The 14,335-nt window shown below is 37.7% G+C and overlaps 3 protein-coding genes across 3 annotated transcripts; 1 reads left to right on the forward strand and 2 right to left on the reverse strand.

Moving 5' to 3' along the window:
- The first annotated feature begins 679 nt into the window (after positions 1-679).
- LOC133870367 (uncharacterized) lies at positions 680-1,273 on the forward strand. The gene is made up of 2 exons (XM_062307470.1): positions 680-812; positions 889-1,273. The coding sequence occupies exons 1-2, from the start codon at positions 687-689 to the stop codon at positions 1,267-1,269; spliced, it is 507 nt and encodes a 168-aa protein (XP_062163454.1). The 5' UTR covers positions 680-686; the 3' UTR covers positions 1,270-1,273.
- Positions 1,274-1,654: 381 nt separating this feature from the next.
- Positions 1,655-3,165, reverse strand: LOC133871723 (uncharacterized). The gene is made up of 3 exons (XM_062309137.1): positions 2,548-3,165; positions 2,250-2,481; positions 1,655-2,154 (listed from the first exon to the last, which is right to left on the reverse strand). The coding sequence occupies exons 1-3, from the start codon at positions 3,163-3,165 to the stop codon at positions 1,655-1,657; spliced, it is 1,350 nt and encodes a 449-aa protein (XP_062165121.1).
- Positions 3,166-3,307: 142 nt separating this feature from the next.
- On the reverse strand, positions 3,308-4,457 carry LOC133870288 (uncharacterized). The gene is made up of 2 exons (XM_062307377.1): positions 4,075-4,457; positions 3,308-3,988 (listed from the first exon to the last, which is right to left on the reverse strand). The coding sequence occupies exons 1-2, from the start codon at positions 4,375-4,377 to the stop codon at positions 3,377-3,379; spliced, it is 915 nt and encodes a 304-aa protein (XP_062163361.1). The 5' UTR covers positions 4,378-4,457; the 3' UTR covers positions 3,308-3,376.
- Between the last annotated feature and the right edge of the window lie 9,878 nt (positions 4,458-14,335).

The following is a 14,335-nucleotide window of genomic DNA, read 5'->3' on the forward strand; positions in this document are numbered from 1 at the left end:
GGCAGTTTGTGCAGTATTAGTGCTAGTTATATTCCAATTGATTATATGTGGTTTTGATTCTTTTTGTACTTTCCTAGCTATGTGTTTGTTTTCCCGATGAACAAGTTTCTGTGAACAAATTATGAGAGTATGGTTTAATACGATAGAGCATTAAATATCAGTAGCAGTAGACTAGTTTTAGTAATATAAAATCTTCACGTCTGCTCACCTTCAATTTGGAATCCTCTGCTCATGTTGTGTTCTCTAGAAGGTTATATGGCAGTTTGTGCAGTATTAGTGCTAGTTATATGTGGTTTTGATTCTTTTTGTACTTTCCTAGCTATGTGTTTGTTTTCCTGATGAACAAGTTTTTTCCTTTTGAGGAAAAATGATGCTACCATTATTGCTATAGAGCAAGAGTGATGGATGAGGGCTTGGAGTCAGAAGTTGGTACTTCAGTTTGCATGAGCACTTAGTTTTGTGCACGGTTTAGGTCTTGCAGGAATAGTAAGCTAAATACAAGTAATGTGATTCTGCCTTAAAATTATCCAAAAACAAAATGATGACCTCTAACATTAAAGTGGTTTTCTTTCACTTTTTTATTCTTTTGTGTATGTTATTTATTTATTTTAGTTTTAATATTTTATCTAAATTTTTGTTCAAATTTAATTTTTTCGATATGCTTCTTGATACAGGCACGCGTAAATATGTCTACAACTAGTGATTTCTCAAGTGGTCCTCCGTTATGTAAATGTGGAGTTCCTGCACGAATAAGGTACTCTTGGACCTCGAGCAACCCCGGTAAAAAGTGGTACGGATGTCTTAAATACAAGGTAATTTCAGATATTAGCTTTGTGTTATATGTTGTCATCCAATATTTTATGACATTTTTGTTTTCTTCCCATCCAGAAAGCTGGTGATTGTGATTTTTTTGTATGGGCTGATAAGGAAATGTCACCTTACGAGAAGGGTTTGGCGAAATACCTGAAAGAAATGGAAGACAAAAGGGTTGTTGATAATGACAAATTTGAAGCATTTATTGAGGGAAAGTGCAAGCAACATTACGACAAACTGCGGCGGGACTTAGAATTGGGTCAAAATGACAAAGTTGATGCAATGATTGGAAAAAAATGCAAAAAGCATTATGATAAAATACGGCGAGAGTTTGGGTTGGGTCAAAATACAACTTGGATGATGGTTAAAACTGCGTTGTTAGTAGTGATTTTGCTTTTAGTATTTTATGTGTGTGGTTATAGTGGAACTACAAATACTAAGTTAATGTTAAAATAACAATTATGGATATAGTTTATTTGTATGTTTTCATTTTGAATGTTATATCTATATATGCACCAAATTGAGCACCTCTGTATTTTGAATGTTATCTACATTTTTTTGTCATGGTGTTATTAAAAATATAGCATTCCGAACATGTATTGACACAAAAAGACTTTGTGTATTTAATACTATGAAAAATAGAATTACACAATCCTTCGTGTTATAAACATATACATTACTTAAGTTAAATATCATTGGTCAAATACCATACCCGTCTCTAATCTATTACAACTCAACATATCGGAGACTTAAGTCATTAAAACAATTACAACCACATTACTTGTCATAAACAACAAAACATATCCATCACTTAATATACAAACTTTGGTCATGTTGACGTTTATGTCACATTGTTCCACTCCCACATGCTATTTTTCATTGTATTCCGATATGCCCCCATGTACGTTGCACTCGACCGTGATTGATCTGGTCGTAGTCCAGGTGTTACATGCGTTTCACCTGGCATATTAACCCGCTGTGATACATCAATCCAAGCTTCGCCGTATAGCTGTTGTAGAGCGTGTCTGAATAATGGATCAATATCCCCACAGTCCTTGCGGATGAAGTTGTGTATAGTACAACACGCAATCACCAGTAATCGTTGGTCTGGTACCTCGTACGGGGGCATATTTTCCAAAATTGGGAACCGATTCTTCAAAATCCCAAATGTACGCTCCACCGTCGATCGCAATGATGAATGCCGATAGTTAAACAACTCTTTATCAGTCCTGGGTTGGGGTCGGCCCCGGCGAAAGGTTTCCAAGTGATATCTTTCGTTCCGATATGGAGGTAAGAACCCCTTGTAGCAACCATAAGCTGAATCCACTAAATAATAGTATCCTACAAAATACATGTTTTTTCATTTATTGTAAGTATAGCCTTGTCTAAATAGTAAAGTATTATGCCGATAAGGACACTTGATGATACTATAGTACCTTCGTCTGGCGTTGGGAAGTTCATGGTTGGATCGTTTATTGTCTCAGTGAAAATTCTTGCGTCGTGTGCGCTACCCTCCCAACCACTGCAGACAAACGTGAAACAAAGGTCTAAGTTCGTCACGCACATAACATTTTGTGTCGGAGTTGAGCTTTTGCCTCGAAAAGGGACGTCACTGTGGTTCGTCACACGTGCCATCAGATGCGTGCCATCGATAGCACCTATACAATACTGAAATTGGATAATGGTTAAAATTTGAATAATGACAAACAAACACACATAATAAAATTTGACTACCTTAAACCACGGGTAGTATCTAGTATCACTGGCGACGTAAGGATGAGGAATCTCGGTGCTACAAGGTTGTATGATTGTCTTTCCCAACCTGCAAAGTGCCTTGCATACGCGATGACAATATTTGCTAATTGTGGCAGTTGATCGCTGCAGCCTGTCACACACCGTCCTCTGTGACTGTGCCTGTGCAACTATTAGGCAAAAGGCTGCTACTTGCTCAGTGATTTTAACATAGCGGCTATTTCCGAGATAACCATTATGTTTTAAGGTGCAACATAGTTTCATGAATGTGGGGGGAAACATTCTGAAGCGCTCATAGCATGTATTCGGGTTAGGATTGCTCAAAACCCAATGGATCCACATTGCACCCGTCAAGGAAGACGTGCGTTGCGGAATGCGCACAACTCGGTCCATGTGTTGCATCGTATAATTCAATTCTTGAAGCACACTGAACAGTCTATGAAATGCGTTCTCTAACTGTTCAAGGACTTCTTGTGTGTACCTTGGCCCATCGTTTTCATCTTCATCGTCATCCATATTATCCAAATTGGGTTCGTCATCCATAATATCTACCCTGTTTACAGCGTCGAAGTTCGAGCTCGATGTACCAGGGCCATCCATGTCAATTAATCATATAAAAAAATATTACCTACATGATACTAACAACTTATTAATATAACTAAATAGGAATAAGTACGGAATCTAAATATCATAAAGTCGAAAATATCACTACATAACCAAGGTAATAAGTCATAACATATCCAAACTAAAAACACATCTAAAAGGCATTAAAATGTCTAGTGAAATGCCAAGAACGAAATATAAACAAGGTTCAATCGTCATCGCCCCGAACAAAACTCATCATCCAGTCTCTCTGGCACGCATCTTCCATTGCTACGAAAAGCTTCGCGTAATTGTTGACAGACATGGCTTCACACGCCTTACGTTGTTGATGCGCATTCAATCCAAACTCAACGGCCAATGTCTTGATTATGGCAACTGCATCAAGGAGCCAATCTCGTCCACGCCCGGTGCTACAACCTGCATTTCCAACAGATCCAACGGTCTCGGTCTTGATCAGTGTACGCTCAATGTGATCTGCGATTTTGTAGAATTCTTGATTGAGGTCATGCATAACCGCCTCTCCTTTCGACGACCTTTTACTACTGTGTGGCGACTGGTTTGTCGGGGACGCAACCCGCTTACCCTTCTTCTTGTGAGTCCGTGGGGGAGGCTGTTGGGGTTCGGTGAGGTCGATTATGGCCGGTGTGAGGTTCAGGTCTACGCATGCGACCTCGTCGCTGTCCGAACTTTCCGGGGGGGAACGTGTGCTAGCATGTCTATACCGACCAGTTGCAGTTGTCCCTCCAAAGATGTTGTTCAATAGGGAGTAGTTCGCCGGCGCACCCTTCCTGAATTTGTAAAATTTCTTGGTGCCGTATTGCTGCAACACATTGTGAATCTGTTAGGGGACGAATAACATTTGTCAAGTTCATAGAGTAATTGAACAAATGATATTGGTAGAATTACTGTTTTCAGTTGTTCCCATTGACGCTCATCGAGAGCGACCGTGTTGTCCACCTCGTTCCAGCCCGCTCCGGTCGCAACGTGGCCAGTAAGGAGGTCAGTGAAGTTCTTCCAATTTTCTCTCAATTTTCCTATCTTCTTCGACACCTGATCCTGACTGTACTGGACGCCATCTCCCACAATACGTTTGTTCAAATTAGCAGTAATGTTTGCGAAATGGCCCTTGAATGACTGTCGCACACCTTGTGTTGCCAGATCCAACAGTTCATAAACTAGTGTTAACTCATGCTCTTCGGTCCATTTCATTTTACGGGGTTTCGACCCTGTGGTGGATGGGGTTGGTACAGGATGCTTCCTTGGGGACTTTCGTGGGGTATTCACATATGACATCTATGAAAATGTTTCATATATATGTGCAATAAAAAAAAAAAAAAAAAACAATAGATGTTAAGGAATATAAATGACATTAAAACACGTCACAAAGTTTAAAACAGATAATCAATCGTTGAAATTTGCCCACAGCATCATACCTTTTTAGTTGTCGCACGTGATCGTAGGTAGTACCGTGGGCACTGGAGTGAACGGTGACAAACACAAGTATACAATTAATAATTTATGTTGTGTAATTGTTTTATTTAAAAATGATCAAAAAATGCATGATTTTATTTGTTTTCCAGATGGAGATTGATATGTTGTTTGGCCCTGTTGGTTACTCATCTTTTCTGTTTAATTCTAAGGGTGTGGAAGGGTTAGGGCATTTACATTTGGCTAGTCAGTCTTTAACTAAATTTGAGCTAAAGAAATAAATTAAACAGAAAAGATGATGACCTCTAATATTATTTTCTTTATTTTTTATTTTTTATTTTTTAACTCTGGAAAATCACACTGAAGTCAGGAGTTACAAATTAAATGCTTTAAGGCTTTATAGGGCGTTTGGATGTGCTAATCTTTTAAGATTTCTGAAAATACTAAAAGATTATTTCGTCTGGTTGCATTTAACTGGAAGAAATCTAGATACCCAAGAGAAAAGGAACCAACATCCTAATTAGGGACAAACCCTCCGAAAAGGATTAACAAATAAATTCTGCTATATACAAACAGCAACTAAACACCCAAATTCCTAATCAGACAGAACCTCACATACAGGGAGACAACAAACATGAAATACCCCAATAAAAAAAACTGGCAGCCTCCTAAAAACCTCAGAGAAGATCTGGGTTAATCATATTGGTATTATGGCAGTGAAATTATTGAGTGAAATTACCGGATTCGACTTAGATTCAGCCAACTTTACATGTTTTTTTAACATTGATGAATGTATTAAATTCAGAGGGTTCATTATTTCATTTGAAATCTAGAACCCAGAAGTAGTGGGATGGATTGTCCTATGATTACAAATAATTCAGACCTACGGAATACAAACTATCAAAATATTTGGATATCCTCTTGTCAAATTTGTTCGTTAGTTTGATGATAAACGTCTTGTATGATTAGCGTTTGTGTTTGAGTAATTTTTCCTTGACTAATTTGTCATTGTTTTGTATGGAGACACATTCTTTTATTCTCACCTTTCCAAATTTTCCTTCCAACAAGAAAAAACCAAAATCACAATGACATGCATGCAAACTACATGTATCAAGAGCTGGCATTCAAATCACCAAATATTTCACTTTAAATGATCAAAATCTGGGAAGAGGAAAAAAAAGCACACCTGTGAACGTGATCTGGTACGTGGACCCGTGGCTGTAGAAGTCGGCGTCCGTCCGGCCGAGCCTGCACCGCTGAAGGCCAAGCACCTGCTACCCCGTGCAGAACGAAGTGTCTTGGACCCAAGCTTCACTAACGTCTGCTGCTGCTGCCTTGGGGAAGACATTGAAGACATTTATAGGCAAAATTTGGAGCGTATCGTCTGTCTCTTGGGCTAATCGTAGAGTGGTTGAGGTGAAAATGTAGGAAATAATGGCTATTGATGAAAATCGCCTGTCAAGGAAGACATGGAATTGATGGAGTCAGCTGGGTCAGTGGAGTGAGAGGTTTAGGGAGACGAGTTTTCAACTAGTGCAGAGTCTTGCTACTGTGGGTTGCAGAAATTTGTTGGGCATAAGGTCTACGCACTGTGCAAAGTGGCTAGATTACAAAGAATGAAGAATGAAATTAAGGGTAAAATGGAAAATGAGCACATGCATGGTCTGTGTGAGATCAGGAGAAAGAAATTCGTCAAATCTATTTGGAGATTTTCTTCGACTATGAAAGACCAGATTTTCAAATTTGTTGGGCGTTTGAATAGACCTACCTCTTTAGCCGTGGACGAAGTGAGAGAAGAGAGGTGATCGCATTTTCTTGGTTTATTTTAGATATTTTGAGGGAAGTGAATGAGCTGAGAGAGGGAAAAAGAGGAGGATGAAGTTTTGGCGGGTGTTAGAAAAATTTCTGTCGCTGCAGTAGAAGGGATGGGGAGATAGAAAAGATAAAGGAGAACAAGTAATACAAAGGCTGCGCTGCAGTGAAGATGCAGACCGGTCTTAGCCCCTTTGTTTGACATGAACAGTAAAGAAGGGTGAAATTGGAAAATTGAAAGCCTTGGCTTATTGAAGAAGCCAGCTCATGGAGTGTGCGTCAATTTCAAACTGACAGCTCCTGTACGAAAAAGGAAGAAAGGGAGGGGGAGGGAGGGGAAGTGGTTTAGTAAACAGGGCCAATATGTATTCAATTTTAATTTCTCACCAAGTTAAATACACTATTCAAATTCTTATTTTTTTTTAACGAATTGAAGCTTATTTACAAAAAATTCAATCAACTTATTCATTTTCCTTATAAAATAAACATCTTTATTATTTATTTTTTCGTAAATCTATACTAATAGTAGTTAGTTACTTAACTATTATTAAGATTACAATTTGATTTAATTAATTAAATTAATTTGTATTTATAAACTTATAATAATTAGGGAAAATTATAGTTTAGCCCCCCAAATTACCACCTGTTTTGCGCTTAGCCCCACAAACTGCCAACACTCTGACTCCGGCCTACCAAACTACCAAAACCTTTGAAAAAGGCTCCATTTGGCGAAATATCTCCATATTACCCCTGTCATGTGTCATTTTTCAATTAAAAAATAATAAAAAATAAAAACTAAAAACTAAAAAAACTAAATTTTTATTTTTATTTTTATTTAAAAAAAGAAAAGAAAATATGGGGTGGCTGTCGAGCCACCCCCTTGGGGAGTGCGGTGGCCTGCGAGCCACCCCCAGAGGTGGCCGGCGCCACCTCTAGGGTGGTTCGCAGACCACCCTGGCCGCTGGGGGTGGCCACGCGCCACCCCTAGAGCCCTAGGGGTGGCTTTCGGGCCACCCCAAATGGACTTCGGGGTGGCCCGTAAGCCACCCCTAGGGCTCGGGGGTGGCCTGCGAGCCACCCCAGAGGTGGCGCCGCCTCTGGGGGTGGCCGCGCGCCACCCCACTCCCCAAGGGGGTGGCTCGGTAGCCACCCCATATTTTCTTTTCTTTTTTTTTTTCTTTTTTTTTTTAAAATAAAAATAAAAATTTAGTTTTTTTAGTTTTTAATTTTTATTTTTTTTTAATTGAAAAATGACACGTGGCAGGGGTAATATGGAGATATTTCGCCAAATGGGGCCTTTTTCAAAGGTTTTGGTAGTTTGGTAGGCCGGAGTCGGAGTGTTGATAGTTTGTGGGGCTAAGCGCAAAACGGATGGTAATTTGGGGGGCTAAACTATAATTTTCCCTAATAATTAATATCACCAACACTATATTAGTAGTAACTCATATATAATTTTTTTTTTTCTCATGAAATGTAGTATTTAGTATAATTTTAAACAATTCAATCTCAAATTTATACTTATGATTTGTAGTTTATAACCACATTCACTACACACATATTTATATTAAAACTCATAATCACAATGATTCAAGATTTATCTATCACATTAGGCAAAAAAAATAAATCATATTCATTTTTTAAAATATTTAAGATATTTTCATTACAATTTTTTTTTTTAAAAAAATAGTATTATAAAATAATAAAAATGATATTATATTAACTTGTAAGAGTGAAACCAAATTTATATGAGTTTGTCACGTTGAATAAACAAACTTATATATAGTTATGTTTAAGCCTGATTTGTATAATAAATTAACTAAATTTGAATCGAATTAATACGGTTTCCAAACGGTTAGATTCATTTACAGCCTTAAAAGAGAGGATATCGAATTTGCACCAATTAATCTTAAATTCGTTGCCTTATTTTGAAAAATATATTGTATGTGAATCACGTTTGTAGATGTCTTCTTAGAACTAAGTTGTTCTCCACTTCCGGTTAGGTCGAGTTTCGAAATGAAAAACTTTTGGTTTACTATTTTATTGGTTTGGGTACCGTTGGTGTTCTCAGTTGAGCTGAGCTGAACAATAAAGTTATGAATCTATTGGGCTTGAAGGAGCGCATGCAATTTTCCGCCGTATAGCTCACTCTTGTACAATTGCCCAACTTCCAGATACTATCATAGCCACATTTAGGTAAAGTAGTCACCTCTGATTACCTCCTTTGTCTTTCTTTCTTTCTTTTTTTTAAAAAAAATAAAAAATAGCTACGTCTAGTCAATCATTTTCCAAAACAGATTGAGGTGGTCCAATGGAAGACTTCCTATGCATCGTGCTTCATGCCGCTTAAGCAAATCAGGATAATGTTGCAACAGTGGTTCGTCTTCGAGTTAACTCCCAAGCCTTAATAAGTCTTGGGGAGGGAAATGAAACAACAATGAGGAAGAAAGGAGGGGGAATACGACTTTGAACATAACCACCGACCACGTACGTATGAAATGATGACTTGGAAACGGCTTCAAATTCCATCACTGCTGCCACTCCCTCTTGGTGGTGATTTTCCTTTGGCTCCTCATGAGTCAGGGTGTTTTTTGTTCCTCTTGAATTAGTCCATTGGGGTTAGTTTTCTCCCAACCTAAATCCGGTGGTAGTTGACATTCTCCTAGCCTTTTTGGGCTATAGTGGCTTGTTATTTGCATTTCTTTGTTATTTCTTTCATTTTGACAGGATTGTTCATCTCAAGACGTTTTCAATGGGGGAGTGGCCGAGCCAACGTGTCGTCGACGGGATATTTTTGGCTGGTTTTTTCACATTTTTTCCTTTGATTTTGGAAGCCAGATCTACACTTCTCCACCGACTTCTGATTGACATGCGCCCCCCAGCCGCGTTTCCCTCCATCTTCCACCCCTGCCGCCGCAAGCTCCGGTCGTGTCGGTCATCGGTGATCGGCGCGTGGTGTCCACGCTCCTGGGCTCTCACTGCTCTTTGGTGTACGTGAGGGCCACGCTCCGCCTTTTTCAGGCTATGCATTGTGGCAACCGGTTTTACGGCATTGGATCTTCATCTGGGTGGTTCCAGTGATGGCGCGTGTAGGACACGTGCCGCCGTCCGGCGTCTTTGGCCTCCTTCTCTATTGTTGGCAGCTTGTTTTTTGGTGTTTCTGCTTTTTGTGTTTATATTATTATCTTGTCTTTCTCCGGTCACAGCCTGCTTGTGTTTAGATCAAATTTTATGGGAATATTTGTTGGCTAATTGTTAGATCAACCATCTTTCTTTAGAGAGTGAACGTTATTGTAAGAGAGGCTCAAGTGTCATTATTGTAAAATTTGTATTTCTGCTTAGGCAGCTGTTTTACTAAACCATATCCTTCTGGCTTAGAGAGTTGGGAGGTCTTGCCCCTTACTTTCAAGTTGTAAGCCTATGGGTTGTTTGCAGAATTAATGATGGCACATGCTATTTATTCAAAAAAAAAAAAAAAAAAATATTCCATCACTGGTTTTACGTCTATTTATACTTGAAACTAGCTTTATTCTATAGAGACAGAAAAAAAAAAAAAAAAAAAAAGGGTCTCCACTCATACGAATCTATCTTCTTAAAAAAATTTTAAATTGCCTGACCACTTAAACGAAGAAGGGGTGTCTCATGCATATATACTAACAGCCTCCTTTAAAGCTATTGATATACCGATATATTTGGATATATTGAAATTTTATGGACTAAGAACCTCATCTAGGTATGGTAGTAGTGTCACCGAAGGGGATGTAAATCAGATAAAAATTTTTAGCAATTTTTTAATAAAATAATTTCGACAACACATGTGAGATTAGCTTATATAAGATTTATCGGACAATTTAAAAATTATTTGAGCAAATAAATTTTATATAAATTATCTCTCAATTTACTAACTAAATTATTAAGAGAGCTGATACATGGGATGACGGTTTTCGTCCCCCCATTACCTTTTTTTTTTTTTTTTTTTTAATTTAAAAATTAATAAAATTATAAAAGTGTCATTTAATGTGATATTAAAAGACACTATTTTATTATTTTTTATTTAAAAATTAAAAAAAGAGCGAAAGGAGGAGACGGTATTTCGTCCCTTCACAAATCATTTTTCAGGGATCCAATTTGCACCACGATCCTTGTCCGCAGGCCCAGTTTGTCGGTGGCCGCCATCCACTGCTTGGCTCATTGATCATGAAAAAAAGGCCCAATAGGGGTTTTTTCTTGAAATCGTTGTCGGGAAACTAAGCTCCAATTTGCGTAGCTATATAGGCTAGCCAGAAACCACGACGCGTGTCGTAATGTCAGAGATTAGCCATTTCTAAGGGAAAGAACAGTCTAATTTTTTCTGTTTGTTTTTATCTTGTGGATTGTTGACTTGTTCATGTTGTTACTAGAAATACAACAGATGGTAGGTGGGAAAGCTGGAAGGTTTGAGACGTGTTGGCATGAATATGATGGCATCTAACTTTTTTCACAGAGCCATTGCCGAAAAGAAGAAACAAAAGCTTTTTTTTAAACATATTCTTTTTTGAAAAAGTGTTAACAAAGGCAAAGCACAAAACGCAACTAAAAGTGAAGGGCAGTGACTACAAGCTTCCTAAAAGTGCTCCACCCGATCTAAACACTAGTAAAACTACGTGGCCATATGAAGCCCCTATTCTCCATTTTCGAGCAGCTGTAGCTTCATTCCCTTATGAAATTGGCCAGTGTTGGATGCTGTGGTGTCACCCTTCTTATCGCTTTGATCAATATTTTATCAAAACTCAAACACAAAGTTTTAGGATTCGAATTCGGATTCTCAACAATTTACTGTCCCGAATAGGTAACATCACCTTCACTACTGTCCCTGACCGGCGCGTGGCCTGCACGCACCGGGAACTAGTTTCCCGGATCATCGCGTGAGGGCTACGCTTCGTTACTCAGCTTAGTTCGTGGAAGTTGGTGGTGGTTTATGGTGGTTGGATGCTGTTGGGGTCTCGGGAGATGGCGCGTGTCTTGCACGCGTCGACTCAGGCAATGGCTAGCTCTTTTCTAGCGAGGGCAGTAAATTTTTTTCTGCTTGGGTTTGTATATTATTGTATTTTCACAGTGTATCTTTGTAATGGGTTGATATTATATGGGCTTTTAGGTGGCTTTTAGCTAGACCAGACTTCTTATCTTTAGTTGAGTTGTGCTTTATTGTATTGAGAGGCCCAAATGTATGTTCATGTAATATTAGTCTGTTATATTTGATAGCTGCTTTAAGTCAGGTTTTATCTTGATTTAGTGGGTGTAGATTATTTATCTCTGGTTACTGCACTGGCCTATGGGCAGAGCTTTTACCTTCGGGCGGTGGAATCACCTTGTTTTACTCTTGTATTTGTATTAACCGTTGGTCACTTAAAATTCATTTTTTGGGGCTTCTTTCCGGTAATGAAGGTGATGTTAAAAAAAAGCTGCCCAAATTTCACCGATTTACTGTATATTGCCGGAACTGAAAACTCAAATTTTTTTAATTGAAAACGTGAAGCAGGCCACTCTGGTTTCCGTCGTCGTGTACGACGAACGTAGAAACTTTGGCTAAATTGTTGGGGCCACTCACCGTCACTGACACTCGTTTCCATACCATGACAAACAATGGCAGCCCCGGCCCCCAAGTCCTCCGAAGCCACAGGTGACAGGCCTGTCAGGCCGCAGCCTTGTTTTCCATCTGACCAAGCATCTTACACCATATAAAACAAGCAGAGGTTTCCACCTCACTCTCTAACTGAATGTAACCATATTTTATATTAGTTCATTGTACCCGAACATTAATTGAAAGATTTTTACAGTATTCTATGACAATTTTGTTTACAAATTCATGGAACATTTCATATATATATATATAGAGAAATATTATATATTATACTTTCGTCTCATTTTTATTTTAGTGGCCTAATGACAGCATCCATTAGCTCGGAGATTTTTATTTTTCTTTTGTACCAAAAGTTGACATGGCATCGAATGGAACAAGAGTGCAATTTATAATATTGTTCATTTTATAAAAAGTAACGTTAAAAAACATATTTTTATCTTAGAATACTGACGTGCTTAAGGGTATACAATCGGTTACGGTTAGCGGTTATTGATTAAAACTATTAACCGCAATTGCCAAAGGCAGTTATTGAATTTTAACAACCGCAACCGCCTCTGCCTAAGCAGTTACTGGTTATTTTTATAACTGCCGGTTAACGGTTATTATGTTTATAACCGGCGGTTTGAAAACTGCTTTTTATTTTGGGCTTTTTACCGGTTTTTTGTAGGTTTTAATTTCTTCAAAAAAAATAAATAATAATAATTTTTAGAACTTTTGGTACAAAATTAATAAATCTAAATAACCAAATACAAACAAATTTTATATATATATATATATATATTAAGGGTAGGCAGTTAGTAAGCTACTAATCGCCCCCCTAAAACCGCTAAGCATCTCCGTCTAGGCGGTTAGCGGTTATTTATAACCACTTTTGAAAGCGGTTATAACTGCCCTGTTTGTACAGACCTAGACATGACGTAACAATACCAAGAATTAATTGACATTAACACGTCCGTAAGATGAGATAGTAATAAAATAAATATGATTTATAACTTTACTCTTTTATTAAGACGAGTGTCACATAAACTATTATACAGTACTCTACATTTTTATTTTCGTGATTAACTTGATAAGAGCATTCTTAATAATCTCAACAAAATAATTTTTTAGCTATTTGGGTGAAAACGCATAAAAATCACTTACAACAGCCTTACTGATTTAACAAAAAACTATAAAAAAAAATGTCATTTTTCTCTCTCTCTCTCTCCTCTTTTTTTTTTTTTTTTTTTTTTTTTTTTTTTTTTTTTTCTTCTTCACGCGAATTAGTACGGCACCACTTTTTTCCTTTATTTCTCCAATTTTCTTCTCCCAACTCCTACTTCTGAAATAGTCGCCCTTCTATCGAGAGTTGCAAAATTTCAACATATTTTTAAAAATATGGTCGTTAGGAAAAAACAGATTTTTAAAAATATGACTATTAAAATAAGACAAATATTCGTAAATATGGCCGTTAGAAAAAGACAAATATTAAAAAATATAACTGTTAAGAAAAGACAAACATTCAAAATAGATTAAATAGAAAAAGAATAAAGAAATCTAAAAAAGTATTATTTAAAAATTAAATAGTGATAGTGAATAATTTTCATTTTTTTTTTGAAAATATGGGTCTCATTAATCAATTAAGAAAAAACTTGCTCCGTCATTACAATATGACGAATAGCAGAGAGACAAGCCCATCTCAAAACACAATTAATCAATTGAGACAAAGCCAGAGTTGCAAGCATATGGGCAGCTTGATTAGCACCCCTCTTCACATGTTGCACGGTAGAGAAATAGAAGCTCTTCAAAACCACCCGAGTATCCTCAATAATTTGTCCATAGTTCTTCAAGCAAGGAAAACCTTGGTTCAAAGACTCCACAATCAACAAAGAATAGCCCTCAAACACAACCTTTGTATAGCCCAACTCCTCACAGATATCAACAGCCTTCCACATAGCAATTGCCTGGTCCGCCTCAGCCATGCTAAGATTCGAAACCTAGGGGAAAAATTGAGCCGCTGCCAAGATCACCTCACCTTTCTCGTTACGAAGCACCGCTCCTATTCTCATGAATAGTTAAAATATTATTTCGGCTACTAAAATTTGGTGAGACTATTAGAAAAAGGCCAACGGTAATTTATAAAGAACTTTTTATTTTCACAATTTTTTGTTTTTGGCTTTTTTACTTGGTTAAAGAAAATTGGTCAAGCGCTTGCGAGGTAGCGGGAGGAATGAGTTGTCAAGGACCAAACATGGGCCTCAACCACGGCAGCATCAGACACGTGTATACACTCTCCGGCTATATAATACTCGCCACTTCTTGGTCCTGAAA

This window comes from Alnus glutinosa, chromosome 6 (genome assembly GCF_958979055.1).
Source record: "Alnus glutinosa chromosome 6, dhAlnGlut1.1, whole genome shotgun sequence".
Lineage (NCBI taxonomy): Eukaryota > Viridiplantae > Streptophyta > Magnoliopsida > Fagales > Betulaceae > Alnus > Alnus glutinosa.

What these genes read in the sequence shown, in the direction of transcription:
- LOC133870367 (XM_062307470.1), top strand. Translation starts at nt 687, where the DNA reads ATGTCTACAACTAGTGATTTCTCAAGTGGTCCTCCGTTATGTAAATGT. An exon ending in ACGGATGTCTTAAATACAAG is followed by an intron (nt 813 to 888) that starts GTAATTTCAGAT and finishes CTTCCCATCCAG; the next exon opens with AAAGCTGGTGATTGTGATTT.
- LOC133871723 (XM_062309137.1), bottom strand. Translation starts at nt 3,165, where the DNA reads ATGGATGGCCCTGGTACATCGAGCTCGAACTTCGACGCTGTAAACAGG. An exon ending in GATACTACCCGTGGTTTAAG is followed by an intron (nt 2,482 to 2,547) that starts GTAGTCAAATTT and finishes ATCCAATTTCAG; the next exon opens with TATTGTATAGGTGCTATCGA. An exon ending in CTTCCCAACGCCAGACGAAG is followed by an intron (nt 2,155 to 2,249) that starts GTACTATAGTAT and finishes TGTATTTTGTAG; the next exon opens with GATACTATTATTTAGTGGAT.
- LOC133870288 (XM_062307377.1), bottom strand. Translation starts at nt 4,377, where the DNA reads ATGAAATGGACCGAAGAGCATGAGTTAACACTAGTTTATGAACTGTTG. An exon ending in AATGGGAACAACTGAAAACA is followed by an intron (nt 3,989 to 4,074) that starts GTAATTCTACCA and finishes AATGTGTTGCAG; the next exon opens with CAATACGGCACCAAGAAATT.